Source organism: Convolutriloba macropyga, unplaced genomic scaffold (genome assembly GCF_964194025.1).
Source record: "Convolutriloba macropyga unplaced genomic scaffold, txConMacr16.3 SCAFFOLD_811, whole genome shotgun sequence".
NCBI classification, from domain to species: Eukaryota; Metazoa; Xenacoelomorpha; order Acoela; family Convolutidae; genus Convolutriloba; species Convolutriloba macropyga.
In genome coordinates this window covers 22,497-41,623 of record NW_027450847.1, presented here as the reverse complement: position 1 = coordinate 41,623, position 19,127 = coordinate 22,497, and the positions used below count along the sequence as shown (strand labels likewise).

General features: G+C 35.3%; 1 protein-coding gene across 1 annotated transcript in view; it reads left to right on the top strand.

Annotated features, from left to right (window-relative positions):
• The first annotated feature begins 959 nt into the window (after positions 1-959).
• The window catches only part of LOC142356203 (RNA-binding protein 39-like), a 31,124-nt gene continuing 12,956 nt past the window's right edge, over positions 960-19,127 (top strand). Inside the window, exons 1-4 of the mRNA XM_075408155.1 lie at positions 960-1,040; positions 1,366-1,518; positions 1,627-1,788; positions 12,423-12,543. Of these exons, the coding sequence (XP_075264270.1) occupies positions 976-1,040; positions 1,366-1,518; positions 1,627-1,788; positions 12,423-12,543 (501 nt within the window). The 5' untranslated portion in view covers positions 960-975. The remainder of the gene's footprint in view (positions 1,041-1,365; positions 1,519-1,626; positions 1,789-12,422; positions 12,544-19,127) is intronic.

Sequence of the window (19,127 nt, the reverse complement as noted above, 5' to 3'; positions counted from 1 at the left end):
AATTGTGTAAAAGAAACCAATTTGTCAAATTAAAATTACTTCCAATACTTAAAACAAACGTTTTCGAACTTTACGTTCATCGTCAGGTTAAAACTGTTTTACAAATTGTTAAAAGATAAAATGAATATGTATTTACATTTGTCTGAGATGACAATTAAAACAATTCTGGGAAACATTCTAAAAAATTCAATCGAAAATTTTTCCTTATATACAATATTTAGCCTATTTACAACACATATTTACATCTGTTATCAATTTACTTAAAAACATTCCTATTCCGGATTTTTCGATTTTGTCCATGTTCTTGTATTTTTAGGGTTATTCCGAATTTGCCCTAACCATAAGTATCCCTCTTGTGGAGGTTTTGCAAATTTCGTTTTGTCATGCACAAAATGTTTTTTGCCCTATGCATTCTCATTTAGTCAAAAATATGATTTGAACTAATATTTTAGCGTGAGTTCCCTCCCCCTATATTCGTCGCGTGTGTTTAGTGCCGGCTTCAGCTTGCTGATATATATAGCTTCGATGATCATTAGTTTTTCTACTGACCGACAGGCGTCCAGAATTCTCCATTCAATGTCATTCGTGGCGCCACGACATTCAACTAGATGTTGACCCACCTGTGAATCCTTCTTTTGATGTTCTGTTATCCTTGTGGTAACATGCCGGCTTGTTTGCCCAACATAGATGGATCCGCATCCATTACATTTAATTTCATATACCACGTGGGATTTCAGATCTGCTGCTATGTTTTTTACACTTGTTCTGCTATGTTTTTTAATTTATTCTCGTCGTTATATACGGGTGTCTTTTCCATTATAGCCCCCCCCCCCAGCTTAGTGGTCAGATAACCTATAGCCCCCCAATCATGGTAATTATACCATAATGGGGGGGGCTATAATGGGAAAGACCCATTTACGGTTGAGAAAACTAACTTAAATGTGGAAGTGGTTAAATTTCAGATTGAGAATAGTCATGGACGATGAGTTTGATGTTGAACGCTTGCTTGATGAAGCTTTTAGTGGAGAGAAAGCCAGCAGGTTAGTTCTGAAATTTAGTGATCTGTGAAAAGATCAATATCATATTCTTTAATGGGAAATTATAATTTTTTTATAATTTTACATAATGTTATATTCTTAACTTTACATTGCCTCTTTTACCATTTGCTTTTTATACTTATGTGTACCAGAGGAAATTAACAATGTTCCTTTTTTTAATGACATAATTAGAGGGAAAATAGCCGTAGAGTTAGACTCATTTAATAGGCACGAGGTTGAGAATAATGTACCGTGGCATGTGATATTAAGAATTCGAGCTTAGTTCCATGTCAATTATGCCGTTTTCATCACTGACTTCTTATTTTAGCAACTCGAAAAAAGAGGATAAAAAGAAAGTGAAGAAGCGTAGCAGTAGTCGCGAAAAGACGCGGGACCGAAAAAACAGTCGAGATAGAAAACGCAGTCGTTCAAGACGAAAATCTCCTAAAAGGAGATCTCGCTCCAAAGATCGAAGATCAAGGTACGATTTTGCTATTGCCTCATTTCATCTTCTTTATTTCTGAATGATAAAAGTACTAAAAATTTGGTGATTTGCAGCAGCTTAAATCTTTGTCTTATTTAATTTCAGTCCCAGGAGAGAAAGGTCGAGATCAGGGAGACGTGATCGAGACAGGAGTCCAAAACGAAGGTCACCTCCGCGCTATGATCCCAGGATGTACGATCAGAGAGGCAGAGCTTATTCCAGAACTCCTCCTAGGCGAAGGTCCAGATCGCCAAGTCCTTGGAGAAGGTATTTCGTAAAATTACAGACACATTGTATGCGGACATTATTAATTTATTAAAAGAAGTTAAATGAAGCCAATTAATCTACTTCTAAATTGAAAAACGAACGTTTTTGCTATAACTAGCATCGTCATGTTATCAACTTTACTCTATGAGTGTTTTCAACCAAAATGAAAATATATCTACAATTATATAGATAAAAGTTTGTGAGTTCTTGGAATTGGCCAACTTGTTTAACTCCAATTTTTAAAACTTTCGAAAATATTTGATTTTCAACTTTCGAAACATTTTCACTTTTGAATTTTTGAGAGACATCGCTAATTTTCACTTTTAAATTTTTGAGAGACATCGCTAATTTTCATTTTTGAATTTTTGAGAGACATCGCTAATTTTCACTTTTAAATTTTTGAGAGACATCAGCGATTAAAGTTAGCACCATTAGCGTATTTTTCGCTTTTTTTTGCATATATGTTTGTTAAACTATTTCCGAACAAGGCGACTTATCACATGTCACACTAATACTTTAGTGTCAGCTCCCACCCCCTGTATTCGTACCGCGTGTTTATTTTCGTTGCCTTATATGCATTGCCTCTACGGTAATCAATTTTTCAGTGTCCCTGCACTGGTCACCGATACTCTACAGCAGTCGCTAACGTGCTGCCCGACCTGTGAATCAAATTTCTGGTGCTCTGTCATCTTCGTGGTAAAATGACGGCAACTTTGATCGACATAGCTGGATGCACATCCATTACAAGAAATTTCATAAACCACACGTGATTTCATTTTTTTGTCGAAACTCGACTTAAGCGATGGCAATCAAGTTTCCATTTTCCCAGTCTAAAGAATGAGATTTAATCGAGCTACATTTTGTAGTTCTTGTTTCAATCGCACACTTAAATTGCCTGTATTACATTAAAAAGTGGGGCTTTCCTACAATAAGGGTTTTGTGAGTTTCGTTTACATTTTCGCTGTCCAACTTTCAGGGTACTGATTTTTCAAACATATCGTGTTTCTTCCAAGTACCTCTTCAAAGGTTTTCCGATTTCTTTACAGAAAATCTTCACAGTGCCCTGCACTATATTTTCTTTTGCTGCAACGCGGCACAACTACGAAAGTTTAGAATTGAAGCGGTATCGGTAGGCTTACGGCACCATGTGCATGAAAATTTTTTTCCTAGCTAACACATTCTTGTCAAGAAAAGCCAGTTCGCAGTTTTCATCTACATTTAATGTAAGCTGAAGGTTTTTATGTAATTTTTCGAGCAATTCTTTGTTTGCGTAGTACATACTTCGTCAACATATCGCGCAAAATGCTTTCTCTCTAACTTGCATTCTCGTTTGGGTAATTTGTTGCAGTGACTACAGAACAATACATTATCCCCCATTATTTTGTATTCTTTATTGCTTATTTTCTGGCACTTCGCGTGAAACCAATTTCCACATCGTTCACATTCAACTCCTGTACTATTCCAAATTATTTTTCGTGAGCCATCGGGCCATTTGCCAATGGGATTTTCTTTAAGCCTGGTTTAGGAACACAACTTTCTTCTTTTCGTTTGTCTTTTGGACGATTTCATCCAAAATGTTTGCCAATATGACCGCCAAAGATGCGCCCATTGCTATGCCGTCTACTTGGCAGTACCCTTTATTGTTACATTTGAAATGGACATTCGTCACAGCCGCTTTTTTATGGAAGTTTTACTGTTGATTTTTCTATATCTGGAGCGTGGTTATTTGAATAGAGGCATTTTAGTGTTTTATATCCCTTCCGAAACAAATTAGTTCAATTTTCTTTACGTGCATCAAGTGTGGATGGTTCAATATTTGCTCCGGGTAACTTCTCAAAAAGTGGTGTACGGATTTTTTTAAATATGTGGTAACTACTCCCAGGAATCGACAGAACCGGTTTCAGTGGCGTGCCGATTTTTTGAACTTTTGCGAAAGCATACAGACGATCAGGTTGCGCTCCTGTTGTTCGGAGTCTGTAGCACTTTCCTTCACTTATCAACTCTTGTTTCCTCAATTCTTGTAAGGTGCTTTTTTTCATTTTTACATATCGTTCTCACTTTCCATTTCTTTAAACAGCGGAGAATTAAGTTCATCCAGGAGTTTTTGCTCATAACTTTCCTTTTTCATTACGCAAAAACCGTTCCCTTTGTCGAACAGCACAGGCAAAAGTTTTACATTGACAAGGCCACGATCTATAGGGGTCTCTGTAACGTTATTGGCATATCACTTGGTTACAGAAATGGATTTCGCACATTTTTCTCAGGAAGTTCCGTTTTCGCTTAGTGATCGGACAAGCGTATCCACATCCGCGAAAAATGATTCTTATTGAAGTTGTCCTAAACTGGATGCTTTGGGCCATAAGAGAGAATTTATTTGCTAAAAACGGGAAATTCGATACCATCGTGTGTTCTTATTGTAAAATTGTTTGTGTACGAAGGCGATTTATCTTGCCTCTTTAAAAGTTTTTGCAGCTTCCAAAGCATTTGCATTTTTTGTTTTGCCAGTAGGGATTGACATTTTGTGCCTAAATTGAAAGCGATGGTAACAACCATATGCGATCGATGTTTTTGGTTAGTGTTGCCCTGCTATTTGCTACGTTCCCCGTTGCTTTCTCAACCTTTTCTCTGGAATTCCGCAGCTCTTCCATTAACCATCTAAGCTGGAAACTATGCACGGCTTGCGCGGGATGTTTGTTTTCGGAACACGAGATTTGAGAAAATCGGGAATCAGATCGTTATTCAAACAACGTTTAACAAAAAAGTATTCTCAAGCACACGTTTTTTCCAAAGATTAGGCGTGTTCTCAAGTACCTCTTCCATTTCTTACGTTTTTGTAATACAAATCGCATCCAAACGACCGGCATTTGAAGCAGACATCTGCATCGCGCATAGGATGTTCAACAGAACTACGGACAACACCGTCCGTAAGTAACGGGTTGGCTTCCTTAGCTTGAGGCTTTTGTCTTGCTTTTCGCTTTCTTAAACTACTTTTGGTTTACCTCTACCTTTGTTTAACAATCGTGTTAAAGAAAGAAATAATTTAATTATTTGATCAATTACCAAATAAGTAACAACAAGTACAAAAAATAAACGTAAATATTGACTCGTACAAACATGATCAAAGTGTAGGACAGGCAACGGGGTATTTAAACCCACACGCCCTGCCCTCAGAAATTCTGTAAACTAGGCTGTAGAACTCTTTTAACAAAGAGGTTCCTATGATAACAAAAACAGAAAAATGAAGAAATGGGCTTAAAAAAAAACAAAAATATTTTAGCTACAGTCGTCAAAATTTAACAGCAGCCTAATTAAACCTCTTTAAACGCACTGGAAGCATAAAATAGGTCTTCAAAATTTTGAGGCATGTTAGGTCGTCTCAGTGATTCCACACAACGTAGTGTGCGTTAGTCTTGTGATGCCTCCTGATGCAGAGCTCTGTACTGCTTTGGACCACGTGAATCGCTGTTTCCTTCGTGAGGTGTGCTTGCTTTGTTGCCTGAATTATCAGGTTTTCCAGCTATAAGCAAGTGTCTTCGTATATCTGGTGCGCCTCCTCGTTGACAGTAGATATCAACCTGGAATCGAAAGGTGCTCCTCCTCAAGTAGTTGCACAGCTTTTCAGGTGAAAGGGTTTTTTGTTTGGTCGGTGTTTTTTTTTAGCGTATTGTTAATCGTGTCGTGCCAAATAACTCAGGCACGTCTCAACCTCCTGCTGTGGCGTTTTAGGTACTGCACGTTCTTCAGTTGGTTGTAAGCGTAGGCGTTCAGATTCAGGCCTGGGATAATGGTGTTTTTTGCATGAAAAAGGGAACTTGCCGACAGAATCTTCATGATGGTCTAAAAATTTTTCATTTCAAAAGAACGTCTTCAGAACTGCGTTTTGTTCGGCTATTTACAAATGAACTGACTTAATAGAAATTAAAAGAAGTTAAAAGCCATTTAATCTTATTCTAAATTTAAATAGGAAGGTTTTTTTGCTATAACCAGCATTGTCAGGTTATCAACTTTACTCTATGAGTGTTTTCAACCAAAATGAAAATATATCTACAATTATATAGATAAAAGTTTTTGAGTTTTTGGAGTTGGTCAACTTGTTTAACTCGAATTTTTAAAACCTTCGAAAATCGTTGATCTTCAACTTTCGAAAGTTGTGGCGAGTTTTCTTTTTTAAGAGACTGTTTTACGACATTAGCGTGATTTTTCGCTTTTTTATTGCATATTTTGGTCATTAAACTATTTTCAAACGAGCCTACTCACATGTCATCTTAATACTTGACTATTTTTTCATGAATATATGATTAATTATTAATTTGTTTTTTTTTATTTCATCGACGGAGTGTGTCTTTCTTTGCTTTTTGTAACATCAGTTGCGACGGAATCCTCTGAATTATACACAATAATGATTATGGTCTGCAACAGTTTTCGCTTCGGGTACTGACATAATAACTTTTTGATAATAATTTTTAACCTACAAGAGGCATCCAAGACTAAAGAATTTTGAAAAACTTGCTCTATATTGAACAGTGATATGTTTGGTTGGAACATGTTTCAATTTACTTCCATAAAAAGAATTTTGCGTGAAGAGAATATTATTTATTGAAGGTATATTTTATAAAATTTGAATTGACATTTGATAGCATGTAAACTGTTCAAAAGAATGAGCTTTGCATACATGAAAATCAAATTAGAAAAGCTCCTCCCCTAATAGGGTTGACGGGAAACTTGGTGGTGGGAAGTCAACTTCTATATAGAATGAACAAAATAAATTTGAGAAATAGCAATCAGTTTATAAAATGTGGTGATTATGAATCAATATTTGAAGTAAACTTATAGAAACATTTAAGAAAGCAGCCTCCCTTCCTCTACAGTGGTTCCTATTGACGCTTTACTACAGGGCGCATGGTGAGTGCGCCACGGAGGCAGAATATTGAGGTACGCAAAACCTCGAGACCTCATTTAATAGCCGCTAAGCGATAGCAGCTATCGGGTTATTGGGACATCGTGTTTTTTTAATTCGTTTCCATCGAATAGCTTGTAAAAATTAATATTCGGTATCAAAAACTTCAGCCTCTAATACTCAAGAGTTGGGGCATATAAGTCGTTTGGCACTACTTAGATACACACTATTGATCTTTAACTATTAAATGTTCATAAAAATTGAATTTCATTAAATAAGTTCAGAAGGCATTTTTTGAGTGAGTAAGTAACGCAATTGACCTAACCGCAGAAAAATTGACGTAATGCACACTAATTTTAACTGCAAAGCAATAGAAGTCAATGAAATTGAGAAATTCAATTCCAATAAGTTAGTTCGCAAGAATCTTGCAAACTGACTTCTTGGATTTGAAGTTTTCAATTTCATTGACTTCTATTGCTTTGCAGTTAAAATTTGTGTGTATTACGTCATTTTTTCTGCGGTTAGGTCATTTGCGTTACTTACTCACTCAAGAAATGACTTCTGAACTGACTTAATGAACTTTAATTTTTATGAAAATTTACTAGTTGAAGATCATTAGTGTGTATCTAAGTAGTGCCAAACGACTTATAGACCCAAGTTCTTGATTAATAGAGGCTGGAGTTTTTGATTTCGAATATTAATTTTTAGAAGCTATTAGGGCTTTTTCCTTATAGAGCATATGTGTCTCATAAAATGAGACTCCGAATCGAACCCAAAAAATGGCCTATTAAAGGACTGGTGGTCAATCTTATTGTTTTAGTTGTTTCAAATCCACCTTAGGCCACAGGCCGCTATCGCGGCTATTTTCCGGCAATCTGCGTGCTATGTAAGTATCGCTGATCCTGTTAGCCAACCTCTGTATGGTATTTGATGGAGATTGACCGCCTCCTACTGTACAGAGGAACATTAGCAGGAAGAAGGTAGTTTCTCAACTTCGATTATCTTTTTGTGGAATTTCAGCTTCTCGAGAGTCCTGATATTTGTAGGAATCCGGTATGCTTCTTGGGAAACTCTTAGCATACAATTTAAACTTTCACAAAATAACGTTGTGCTTAAAAGTCATTGGAGGAAGCCGTTAGCTTTGAAATCTAGTCGAGCGTCGTCATCAGTAGTGGTAATTCTATTTGCGAAGGTTTCACCTCGCGAAGTCTGAAGATAGGGCTCTAAGCATATCCCCTCATTGAGCAGGTTGGTAAGATAATTACGAATTTCAGTGTGTTGGATGTATCTATATCCACCTTTTAGGAAATGAAAAGCGTGTGCTGCATTAGCGATGCGATTTTTTATCCGCATTCTGATGGACATTTAACGTGAGCCCATCCATATCCAACTGCATTTCCATTTCTAATCTCACCTTGGTTTGATCGAAATAATATCTTTCCACTGGAATGACCAATCTAGTGAGCTTGCCAAATCTAGTGTGCATGCCTCTTTCATTGATCTGATCTTTTAACGGCAACTTTTTTGCACGGGCCTTTTCCTGCTTTTCTATTCTGATTTTTTCAAAGGTTTCTTCCTGAAAACCTGCATCTACAGCGTTGATTCAGCAACTGCTCTCATATCTGAGTAGATCTTTCAGATTGATTAGCTGTATTTAGTTGGAGGAATGCTCAGGCCATCGTATTTAATTGGAAGAGAAAGCTTTCCTTATTTATCTTTGGAATATATATCGATCAACATTGAAGCGATAAAATTTTTTCAACATAATTTTTGTCTTCCTGCGGCATACAGTCAGATTTTGGAGTAGTCCGTGCAATAAAAGCCAGTTTATGTTACACTACATTTGTTAATGATTCGTACTCATTCTGAGATCACAGCTCACTATGTTTGGCGAGTTTGTTAAGCATGCCAGAATAGTTAATTAACTTTTACTTTACGAAATCTTAGCAGCTTTTTTGAGAACAAACAACTGAACCAAAAACACGAGCCAATTGCACTGCCATTTCATTGAGCTTATCTATTTGGATTCATATCGATCGAAGGCTACCAGCAACGTTACCGGGATCTGCTTTCCCTTTTTGAGTAAAATTTTGATCTTCAAGCATAGTAGAAGTATAGCCACCGCGTACGTTACAAGAGCTTTTGTTTTAATTGTGAAGTGGTACCCATTGCTCATTAAGTTTCATTTGAGGCCCCAACCTGGCTTCAGTAAATTTATGTGCTTAGTCTGCTGAAGCTGACGGGAAGACCAATATCCAAGGTGAAAAATGTCATTTTGAGTTCCTGAGCGCAAAATAAAAAAAAAATTTTACTTCGTAATTTTTCGATTTTTCAGAGTTCTAATTCGAAGTGAGTCAAAGTTCATATGAGTCTTCTGCATTCTATATATTCTTCCTATAATTTTGTTTGTTTTTCTGTTACTCTCATATGTTTAAGCTTTTGCCAGTCTACAGGATAGCTGTCTTTTTGTTTTCTTCAAAAATTTTGAATAAAATGTAAATTGAAATAAATAGCAATAGAATTTTTTTCCTTTTTTAATTAGCCATTTGTAATAGTTTATTTAGTTCCAGGGAGCAAGTTAAGTTGTTAAAATCTTGGAGATAGGTTATAGGGAGGTTTAGACCAGACAACACTAAATGATATGAACTTCGAGTTTTTTCGAGTGTCGTCAAATTTTTGAATTTTTAAAGAAATTTCATGTCCAGATTTGTTTCTGCAGGTGTTAAAATTAGGTGCTTCATAGATTTATGTGAAAACTAGTTGCCTCTGTAGTCCAAAGAATTTGACAATTTATGAGTAAATTTTACAATTATCTGTTTTTGGAAGTTTGACCTTTTTTATCGTTTATTTCAGAGTGATTTTGGTTTTTTCTTTCTTTTGGTTTAACTTACAAAATGCTTCCTTTGAAGACATAAATTTCGAAAGTATGATCAGTATTTTAAAAAGTTCAAGTTTTTGAGACCTGCTCTGCTCTTTTTTCTCCCTATCTTGGTCATGAAAAATGTCTGTTCAAAGTATCTGGATTGTATTGGTGCGCTTTTTTTAGAGGTGTTCTGATTTTTTGCGGTGATTTCACGCCAGAGATATTAGAGCGGTGTTTTTAGTCACACTGAAGTAGTAAGGGGAGCGAAAAAAGAAGTAGGTTTGAAGAGCGATTTTTTCTCAAACTACTTAATGTGGTGCTTGAACTTGTTTTAACGAATTTTCGATTTAAGAGATGGCGTTTTTCACGTGCGTCAGTTCGAATTCTGTTTTCCGTGTTTCTTTTTTGAGTTTTATTAATATAATACAGGTGTTTTTTGCGTAATTGCAATTGTTTGATTTTATCAATCGGCAGCTAATGCTCTTTTTGACTTTGATACTATTTTTTTGTCCATTTAATTGATTTTTATCTCTGTTGTCTTAGTTTGATTTTTCTGAGCTCCAACTAGTGATTTTCATGACTTTAACTCTCCTTGTGAGGTTTTTAAGTTTTCCAATTACCTGTTGTACTTTTTGTTGTTTTATCGTTTAATCTCTTGCGATAGGTCTCATAGTTTGCTCATGCAGATATTTAGTCGATTTAACAGGTTCTGTTCAAAGCTAGAGCTTTCTATGGCTTTTACCGGTTTTTCTGGAAATATCAAATTGGTGAGGTTTTTTGTCTACTTTGTTGTCTGATAGTCTCATCGGTTGCTAAGGATGCTTGAATCAATCGATTTAGTAGAGGATGCTTGAATCATTCGATTTTGTAGTTTCAATTCGAAATTTTTGCTTTCAATGACTTTGTTTCCAAACATTAATTTTGCTAGTATTTGTACCTATTGCTGTCTTGTTACTTAATTTCATTTACGGGAGATTTTATTGGTTGCTGATTTGGGGTTAGTTAATCGAAGAAGTTCCATTCCGTAACTATCGCTTTCTATGACGTTTACACTGTTTAAAATAGCGAGGATTTAAGTTCTTGGAAAAGTTGGTTGTATTTTTGTTATCTTATCATTTCGTCCCATTGCTTGTTTTGTCGGCTACCAATGAGAGATAAGTGCATCTATTTATCTGTTGGAGACCGGAGTCGTTTTATTTGATTTCGACATTTTCAAAAATTAAATTAATTTATTGGTCCTGCTATTTTCTCAGTCTTATTGCTTTGTCTCAAAAATAACTTCTGATTAGTTTTCTAGGGCGACAGATTTTTTGGTCTCAATTATACCGGTTTTTTTCCGAATTATGGGGTGAAATGCACTTGTAAGTTGTGTCTTCAGCCATTATATCTGCTAAGGTTTTTCATGACTTCTATTTTTTGTCCTGCGCTTGTTAAAGCTGTTGGCGTATAGTTTGGCTTTGTTTGTCCATTTCCTCAGTTTTTGCCTTTCATTTTGTCATGGAATACCACAAGATTGTTAATTGCTCTTGAACGAAATTCATAGCAATTATTGTAAACGCGTGTGTCTTTTTTTATGCAAAATTTTCGCTTGGGTGTTTCGACTTTTGAGTGACTTTTACGCCCTATACTTTTTGCGTTTCGCGTGATCTAAATTTCGCTCTCAATCACAATTTCAAGCAGCTGAACAATTTCAAAGTGGCGCGTGTCATTTTTTACTTTAAAGCTTAATAGTGTTATATGTTAACCTCTAATGTGGTTATTTGAAGCCCACTATTGAACTTCTTAGTCCCATTTAGCCCCCCCCCCCCCCCCCCGACTGAAGCAGGCTGCAATTGATTAGAGTTCCCACTAGTCGTTCGAGAGCAATTCTTCCGACGTTTAGTTGGTTATGATTTTAATGTGTACTCATTTTAAGGTTGCGTATGCTCGCAATCCTCGTAGTGTTGTTATTGTTAGTGATTTTTATGTTACTAGATCTCGAGGAAAAACAAATGCTAATTGTTTCAATATTTTTTCATTTTCCTCATATAAATTCATGTGCTTTGTTGATTGTCTTAGTTTGACATTGCTGTAAAAATGTCAATTGACAGCTCATTAGTTAATTAATTTTTTAGATTGTAATTCAGGACCACTCTTGTTATGTTTTTCTACATCTGACATAAATTTGTTTCACTTTTCCGCTTTTTCATTTTGCCTGAAATTTTGCTGGCTTTTCCGCTAGTTTCACTGTTCTCTTTCTGCTCAAAGTGCTTTCAAGCAACAATTTCTGAACAGAGCATTCTAAAATGAACAGAGTCTATATAGAGAAGAAAAATCAAACGGAAAAAATCTAATTGGTCTTATTTTCCTGATCTAATGTTCATTGGTATTGGTACCAATGACTGTATCCTCTCATTAAGAAACAGGAGTTTGTCTAACTACGAAATCCAATCAATCTTAATTTTTTTGTTAAGTAATCATTTTTTCTGCTCTTTCAATTCCAACCGGGCCTATGGGAATTACTGGCGGCTATTTTCGGACAATCTATGAGTTGGTAATGTTGGTTACATTGAAAGAAAACGGTTCAATAATATGATAGGATGCTCACAGTTGTGGGATTGTTAGTGATGCGAGTTTTCATGCAGCAGGTTTTATTTTTTCAAGCGGGGATTAGCACGAACAATCGGCAATTATAAATGAAATATCTTGCCGAGCAGTTTCCTTTGGTTCCCGCTTTCGCGTGCAAAATTGAAATTCTCAATATATGTCAGAAGTTATAAACATTAAGCTGGTATTTGAAAGTTTTAAACAATTTTGCTTGTGAATGGGTTTTAATTAAATTTATATTAGCATTTTTAGTTATCGCCAAAAATGAAAATTGACTTTGTTTTTTAGGAAGCCAGATATTGTGCAGCTGACCCAAGAAGACAGAGATTTGCGTACAGTGTTTTGCATGCAACTGGCAGCAAATATTGCGCCTAGAGATCTGGAGAAAGCATTTTCATGTGTCGGAACAGTAAGTTTGTTAAAGTTAACAGCGCAAATTTGTTTCAACGTTTGCCTCAAGCTATAGGTGCCTTAGGTACATCTTTATGTTGATTACTTTTTTGACGTAGTAGCAGTTATTACCAACGACTAGCTGTACAGTTATCTGGCAGTAGTTGCATATACTGACTAAAATGCCTCTCCGCTCTATATTTCGGCAAATATCAGCCAACTCAACGGCTTCGATACAATTTTTCCCCTATCCGTAAACAGATAATTTTGTTAACCTATTTCACAAGTTCAGCAAACTCTGAAATATAAACACTCTGACTGTTTAATTGCTCTCGAACGAAGTTTAATGTAATTATTTTAACGCGTCGCATATTGTAAAATTTTTGCTTTGACCGTTTTGCGCTTTAGTTCTGGATAATTCTTTCGATTTCTTTTCTCGAGTGAATTTTCACCCTTCACTTGATTTTTGCGTGACCTAATTTGCTCTTCCTCAGAAATTAAGTCTGACACTATCAAAAAATTGATTGTATTAGAGATTATAAGGCCCTGAGTGGTATAAGGCCCTGAGTGGTTAATGCTGCAGTCTGTTACCCTGGAGGTTGCGGGATCGAACCCCACCTTGGTCGGAATTTTTTTCACCTATTGAAATTATCTAGGCTACAGCACCTACGAACTAAATTGCCGCACCTGTCGTTCGAGAGCAATTTGACCGACGTTGGTCGGTTTATGTTTTAAGAAATAGTTTATGCAGCATTTGGGAAAATTTTGGGATTTTATTATAGCCCTGTTAACTATTTTGTTAACTATTTTCTGAATTCTTGAATTTTGTATTCGAAGTAGCAAACTGAGCAAGAGTGTTTTAGTGCGTAAACTTTGGTCGGAGTTTTTTTCATCTTTTGAAATTTTCTAGGCTACAACCCGTTTGAACCAAATTGCCCCAACTGTCATTCGAGAGCAATTTGACCGACATTGGTCAATTTTTGTTTTAAGAAAATGTTTATGCAGCATTTGGGAGAATTTTGGGATTTTTTATATCATTCTTAACTTTTGTTGTTGTTATACCATTGTTGTTTTGCCATTTTTAACTCTCAGACGGTTTTCCAGCACTTTATCTATCTGATAAGTTTAGAAGTCGAGCTGATTTTTGCTAGGTTCTGGTCTTAATTTGTTCAGTTTTATTATGTTCAAGTTTTTTGCCTTTTAATATTAATGTGTCATTGACTTTACAGGTATGTTATAAAACTGTGGCTGTATCTTTTCCAAAGATCGGTTCGTACTTTTCAATTTTTGAAGTTAGTAGTTAAGTTCGATTTGTGATTTTATTGGGATGGTGAATAGTAATAAAAAACGTGAAAGCATGAATTTTAGGTTCTTAATTTTTTCAGAAAATTTGATCGAGAAAACGGCTCCCTCTTCTCATTGGTATTCTTTTGTGCTTGTACAGAACTCTAGATTTTGCTCTCACTGTTTTTCTTCACTGTTCTTTCGCAAGTGCTTTACACAAATAATTCCTCGGTATTTCAAATAGTTTCTTTACAATTCTCGTTGATTAACAGCTGCGAAAGCAAGCTAATATTGGCCTTTATTGGGTTTTTGTAAATTTCAAAGAATTCTTGATTTTTGTATTCGAAGTAGCAAACGGAGCAAGAGTGTTTTAGGGCGTAAACTTTGGTCGGAGTTTTTTTCACCCTTTGAAATTTTCTAGGCTACAACCCCTTTGAACCAAATTGCCCCAACTGTCATTCGAGAGCAATTTGACCGACATTGGTCTATCTTTGTTTTAAGAAAATGTTTCTGCAGCATTTGGGATTTTATTATATCATTCTTAACTTTTGTTTTTGTTATACCATTTTTGTTTTGCTATTTTTAACTCTCGGACGGTTTTCCAGCACTTTATCTATCTGATAAGTTTAGAAGTCGAACTGATTTTTTCTATGTTCTGGTCTTAATATGTTCAGTTTTTCTATGTTCAAGTTTTTTGCTTTTTAATATTAATGTGTCATTGACTTTACAGGTATGTTATAACACTGTGGCCGTATCTTTTCCAAAGATCGGTTCGTACTTTTCAATTTTTGAAGTTAGTAGTTAAGTTCGAATTGTGATTTTATTGGGACGGTGAATAGTAATGAAAAACATGAAATAATGAATCTTAGGTTCTTAATTTTTTCTGAAACTTAGAGCGAGAAAACGGCTCCTTTTCTCATTGGCATTCTTCTGTGCTCGTACAGAACTCTAGATTCTGGTCTCCCTGTTTTTCTTCACTGTTCTTTCGCAAGTGCTTTACACAAATTAATTCCTCGGTGTTTCAAATAGTTTTTTTTACATTTCTCGTTGATTAACGGCTGCGAAAGCAAGCTAATATTGGCCTTCACTTGGGTTTTTGTAAAATTCAAATAATTCTTGAATTTTGTACTCTATGTAGCAAACGGAGCAAGAGTGTTTTAGGGTGTAAACTTTGGTCGGAATTTTTTTCACGCGTTGAAATTATCTAGGCTACAGTCCTTTGAACCAAATTGCCCCACCTGTGTTCGAGAGCAATTTGACCGACATTGGTCGGTTTTTGTTTTAAGAAAATGTTTTTGCAGCATTTGGGAGAATTTTGGGATTTTTATATCATTCTTAACTTTTGTTTTTTTTTATACCATTGTTGTTTTGCTATTTTTAACTCTCAGACGGTTTTCCAGCACTTTATTTATCTGATGAGTTTAGAAGTCGAGCTGATTTTTGCTAGGTTCCGGTCTTAATATGTTCAGTTATATTATGTTCAATTTTTTTGCCTTTTAATATTATTGTGTCATTGACTTTACAGGTATGTTATAAAACTGTGGCCGTATCTTTCCCAAAGATCGGTTCGTACTTCTCAATTTTTGAAGTTAGTAGTTAAGTTCGATTTGTGATTTTATTGGGACGGTGAATAGTAATGAAAAACGTGAAATAATGAATCTTAGGTTCTTAATTTTTTCTGAAACTTAGAGCGAGAAAACGGCTCCTTTTCTCATTGGCATTCTTCTGTGCTCGTACAGAACTGTAGATTCTGGTCTCACTGTTTTTCTTCACTGTTCTTTCGCAAGTGCTTTACACAAATTAATTCCTCGGTATTTCAAATAGTTTTTTTTACATTTCTCGTTGATTAACAGCTGCGAAAGCAAGCTAATATTGGCCTTCACTTGGGTTTTTGTAAAATTCAAAGAATTCTTGAATTTTGTACTCTAAGTAGCAAACGGAGCAAGAGTGTTTTAGGGTGTAAACTTTGGTCGGAATTTTCACGCGTTGACATTATCTAGGCTACAGTCCTCTAAACCAAATTGCCCCACCTGTTGTTCGAGAGCAATTTGACCGACATTGGTCGGTTTTTGTTTTAAGAAAATGTTTATGCAGCATTTGGGAGAATTTTGGGATTTTATTATATCATTCTTAACTTTTGTTTTTGTTATACCATTGTTGTTTTGCTATTTTTAACTCTCAGACGGTTTTCCAGCACTTTATCTATCTGATAAGTTTAGAACTCGAGCTGATTTTTGCTAGGTTCTGGTCTTAATATCTTAATATGTTCAGTTTTATTATGTTAAAGTTTTTTGCCTTTTAATATTAATGTGTCATTGACTTTACAGGTATGTTATAAAACTGTGGCCGTATCTTTTCCAAAGATCGGTTCGTACTTCTCAATTTTTGAAGTTAGTAGTTAAGTTCGGTTTGTGAGTTTATTGGGACGGTGAATAGTAATGAAAAACGTGAAATAATGAATCTTAGGTTCTTAATTTTTTCTGAAATTTAGAGCGAGAAAACGGCTCCTTTTCTCATTGGCATTCTTCTGTACTCGTACAGAACTCTAGATTCTGCTCTCACTGTTTTTCTTCACTGTTCTTTCGCAATCGCTTTACGCAAATTAATTCCTCGGTATTTCAAATAGTTTTTTTACATTTCTCGTTGATTAACAGCTGCGAAAGCAAGATAATATTGGCCTGCACTTGGATTTTTGTAAAATTCAAAGAATTCTCGAAATTTGTACTCTAAGTAGCAAACGGAGCAAGAGTGTTTTAGGGCGTAAACTTTGGTCGGAATTTTTTTCACGCGTTGAAATTATCTAGGCTACAGTCCTTTGAACCAAATTGCCCCACCTGTTGTTCGAGAGCAATTTGACCGACATTGGTCTGTTTTTGTTTTAAGAAAATATGTATGCAGCATTTGGGAGAATTGTGGGATTTTATTATATCATTCTTAACTTTTATTTTTATACCATTGTTGTTTTGCTATTTTTAACTCTCAGACGGTTTTCCAGCACTTAATCTATCTGATAAGTTTAGGAGTCGAGCTGATTTTTGCTAGGTTCTGGTCTTAATATATTCAGTTTTATTATGTTCAAGTTTTTTGCCTTGTAATATTAATGTGTCATTGACTTTACAGGTATGTTATAAAACTGTGGCCGTATCTTTTCCAAAGATCGGTTCGTACTTTTCAATTTTTGAAGTTAGTAGTTAAGTTCGATTTGTGATTTTATTGGGACGGTGAATAGTAATGAAAAACATGAAATAATGAATCTTAGGTTCTTAATTTTTCTGAAACTTAGAGCGAGAAAACGGCTCCTTTTCTCATTGGCATTCTTCTGTGCTCGTACAGAACTCTAGATTCTGGTCTCACTGTTTTTCTTCACTGTTCTTTCGCAATCGCTTTACGCAAATTAATTCCTCGGTATTTCAAATAGTTTTTTTACATTTCTCGTTGATTAACAGCTGCGAAAGCAAGATAATATTGGCCTGCACTTGGATTTTTGTAAAATTCAAAGAATTCTCGAAATTTGTACTCTAAGTAGCAAACGGAGCAAGAGTGTTTTAGGGCGTAAACTTTGGTCGGAATTTTTTTCACGCGTTGAAATTATCTAGGCTACAGTCCTTTGAACCAAATTGCCCCACCTGTTGTTCGAGAGCAATTTGACCGACATTGGTCTGTTTTTGTTTTAAGAAAATATGTATGCAGCATTTGGGAGAATTGTGGGATTTTATTATATCATTCTTAACTTTTATTTTTATACCATTGTTGTTTTGCTATTTTTAACTCTCAGACGGTTTTCCAGCACTTAATCTATCTGATAAGTTTAGGAGTCGAGCTGATTTTTGCTAGGTTCTGGTCTTAATATATTCAGTTTTATTATGTTCAAGTTTTTTGCCTTGTAATATTAATGTGTCATTGACTTTACAGGTATGTTATAAAACTGTGGCCGTATCTTTTCCAAAGATCGGTTCGTACTTTTCAATTTTTGAAGTTAGTAGTTAAGTTCGATTTGTGATTTTATTGGGACGGTGAATAGTAATGAAAAACATGAAATAATGAATCTTAGGTTCTTAATTTTTCTGAAACTTAGAGCGAGAAAACGGCTCCTTTTCTCATTGGCATTCTTCTGTGCTCGTACAGAACTCTAGATTCTGGTCTCACTGTTTTTCTTCACTGTTCTTTCGCAATCGCTTTACGCAAATTAATTCCTCGGTATTTCAAATAGTTTTTTTACATTTCTCGTTGATTAACAGCTGCGAAAGCAAGATAATATTGGCCTGCACTTGGATTTTTGTAAAATTCAAAGAATTCTCGAAATTTGTACTCTAAGTAGCAAACGGAGCAAGAGTGTTTTAGGGCGTAAACTTTGGTCGGAATTTTTTTCACGCGTTGAAATTATCTAGGCTACAGTCCTTTGAACCAAATTGCCCCACCTGTTGTTCGAGAGCAATTTGACCGACATTGGTCTGTTTTTGTTTTAAGAAAATATGTATGCAGCATTTGGGAGAATTGTGGGATTTTATTATATCATTCTTAACTTTTATTTTTATACCATTGTTGTTTTGCTATTTTTAACTCTCAGACGGTTTTCCAGCACTTAATCTATCTGATAAGTTTAGGAGTCGAGCTGATTTTTGCTAGGTTCTGGTCTTAATATATTCAGTTTTATTATGTTCAAGTTTTTTGCCTTGTAATATTAATGTGTCATTGACTTTACAGGTATGTTATAAAACTGTGGCCGTATCTTTTCCAAAGATCGGTTCGTACTTTTCAATTTTTGAAGTTAGTAGTTAAGTTCGATTTGTGATTTTATTGGGACGGTGAATAGTAATGAAAAACATGAAATAATGAATCTTAGGTTCTTAATTTTTCTGAAACTTAGAGCGAGAAAACGGCTCCTTTTCTCATTGGCATTCTTCTGTGCTCGTACAGAACTCTAGATTCTGGTCTCACTGTTTTTCTTCACTGTTCTTTCGCAAGTGCTTTACACAAATTAATTCCTCGGTTTTTCAAATAGTTTTTTTACATTTCTCGTTGATTAACAGCTGCGAAAGCAATTAATATTGGCCTTCACTTGGGTTTTCGTAAAATTCAAAGAATTCTTGAATTTTGTACTCTAAGTAGCAAACGGAGCAAGAGTGTTTTAGGGCGTAAACTTAGGTCGGAATTTTTTTCACGCGTTGAAATTATCTAGGCTACAGTCCTTTGAACCAATTTGCCCCACCTGTTGTTCGAGAGCAATTTGACCGACATTGGTCGGTTTTTGTTTTAAGAAAATATTTATGCAGCATTTGGGAGAATTTTGGGATTTTATTATAACATTCTTTACTTTTA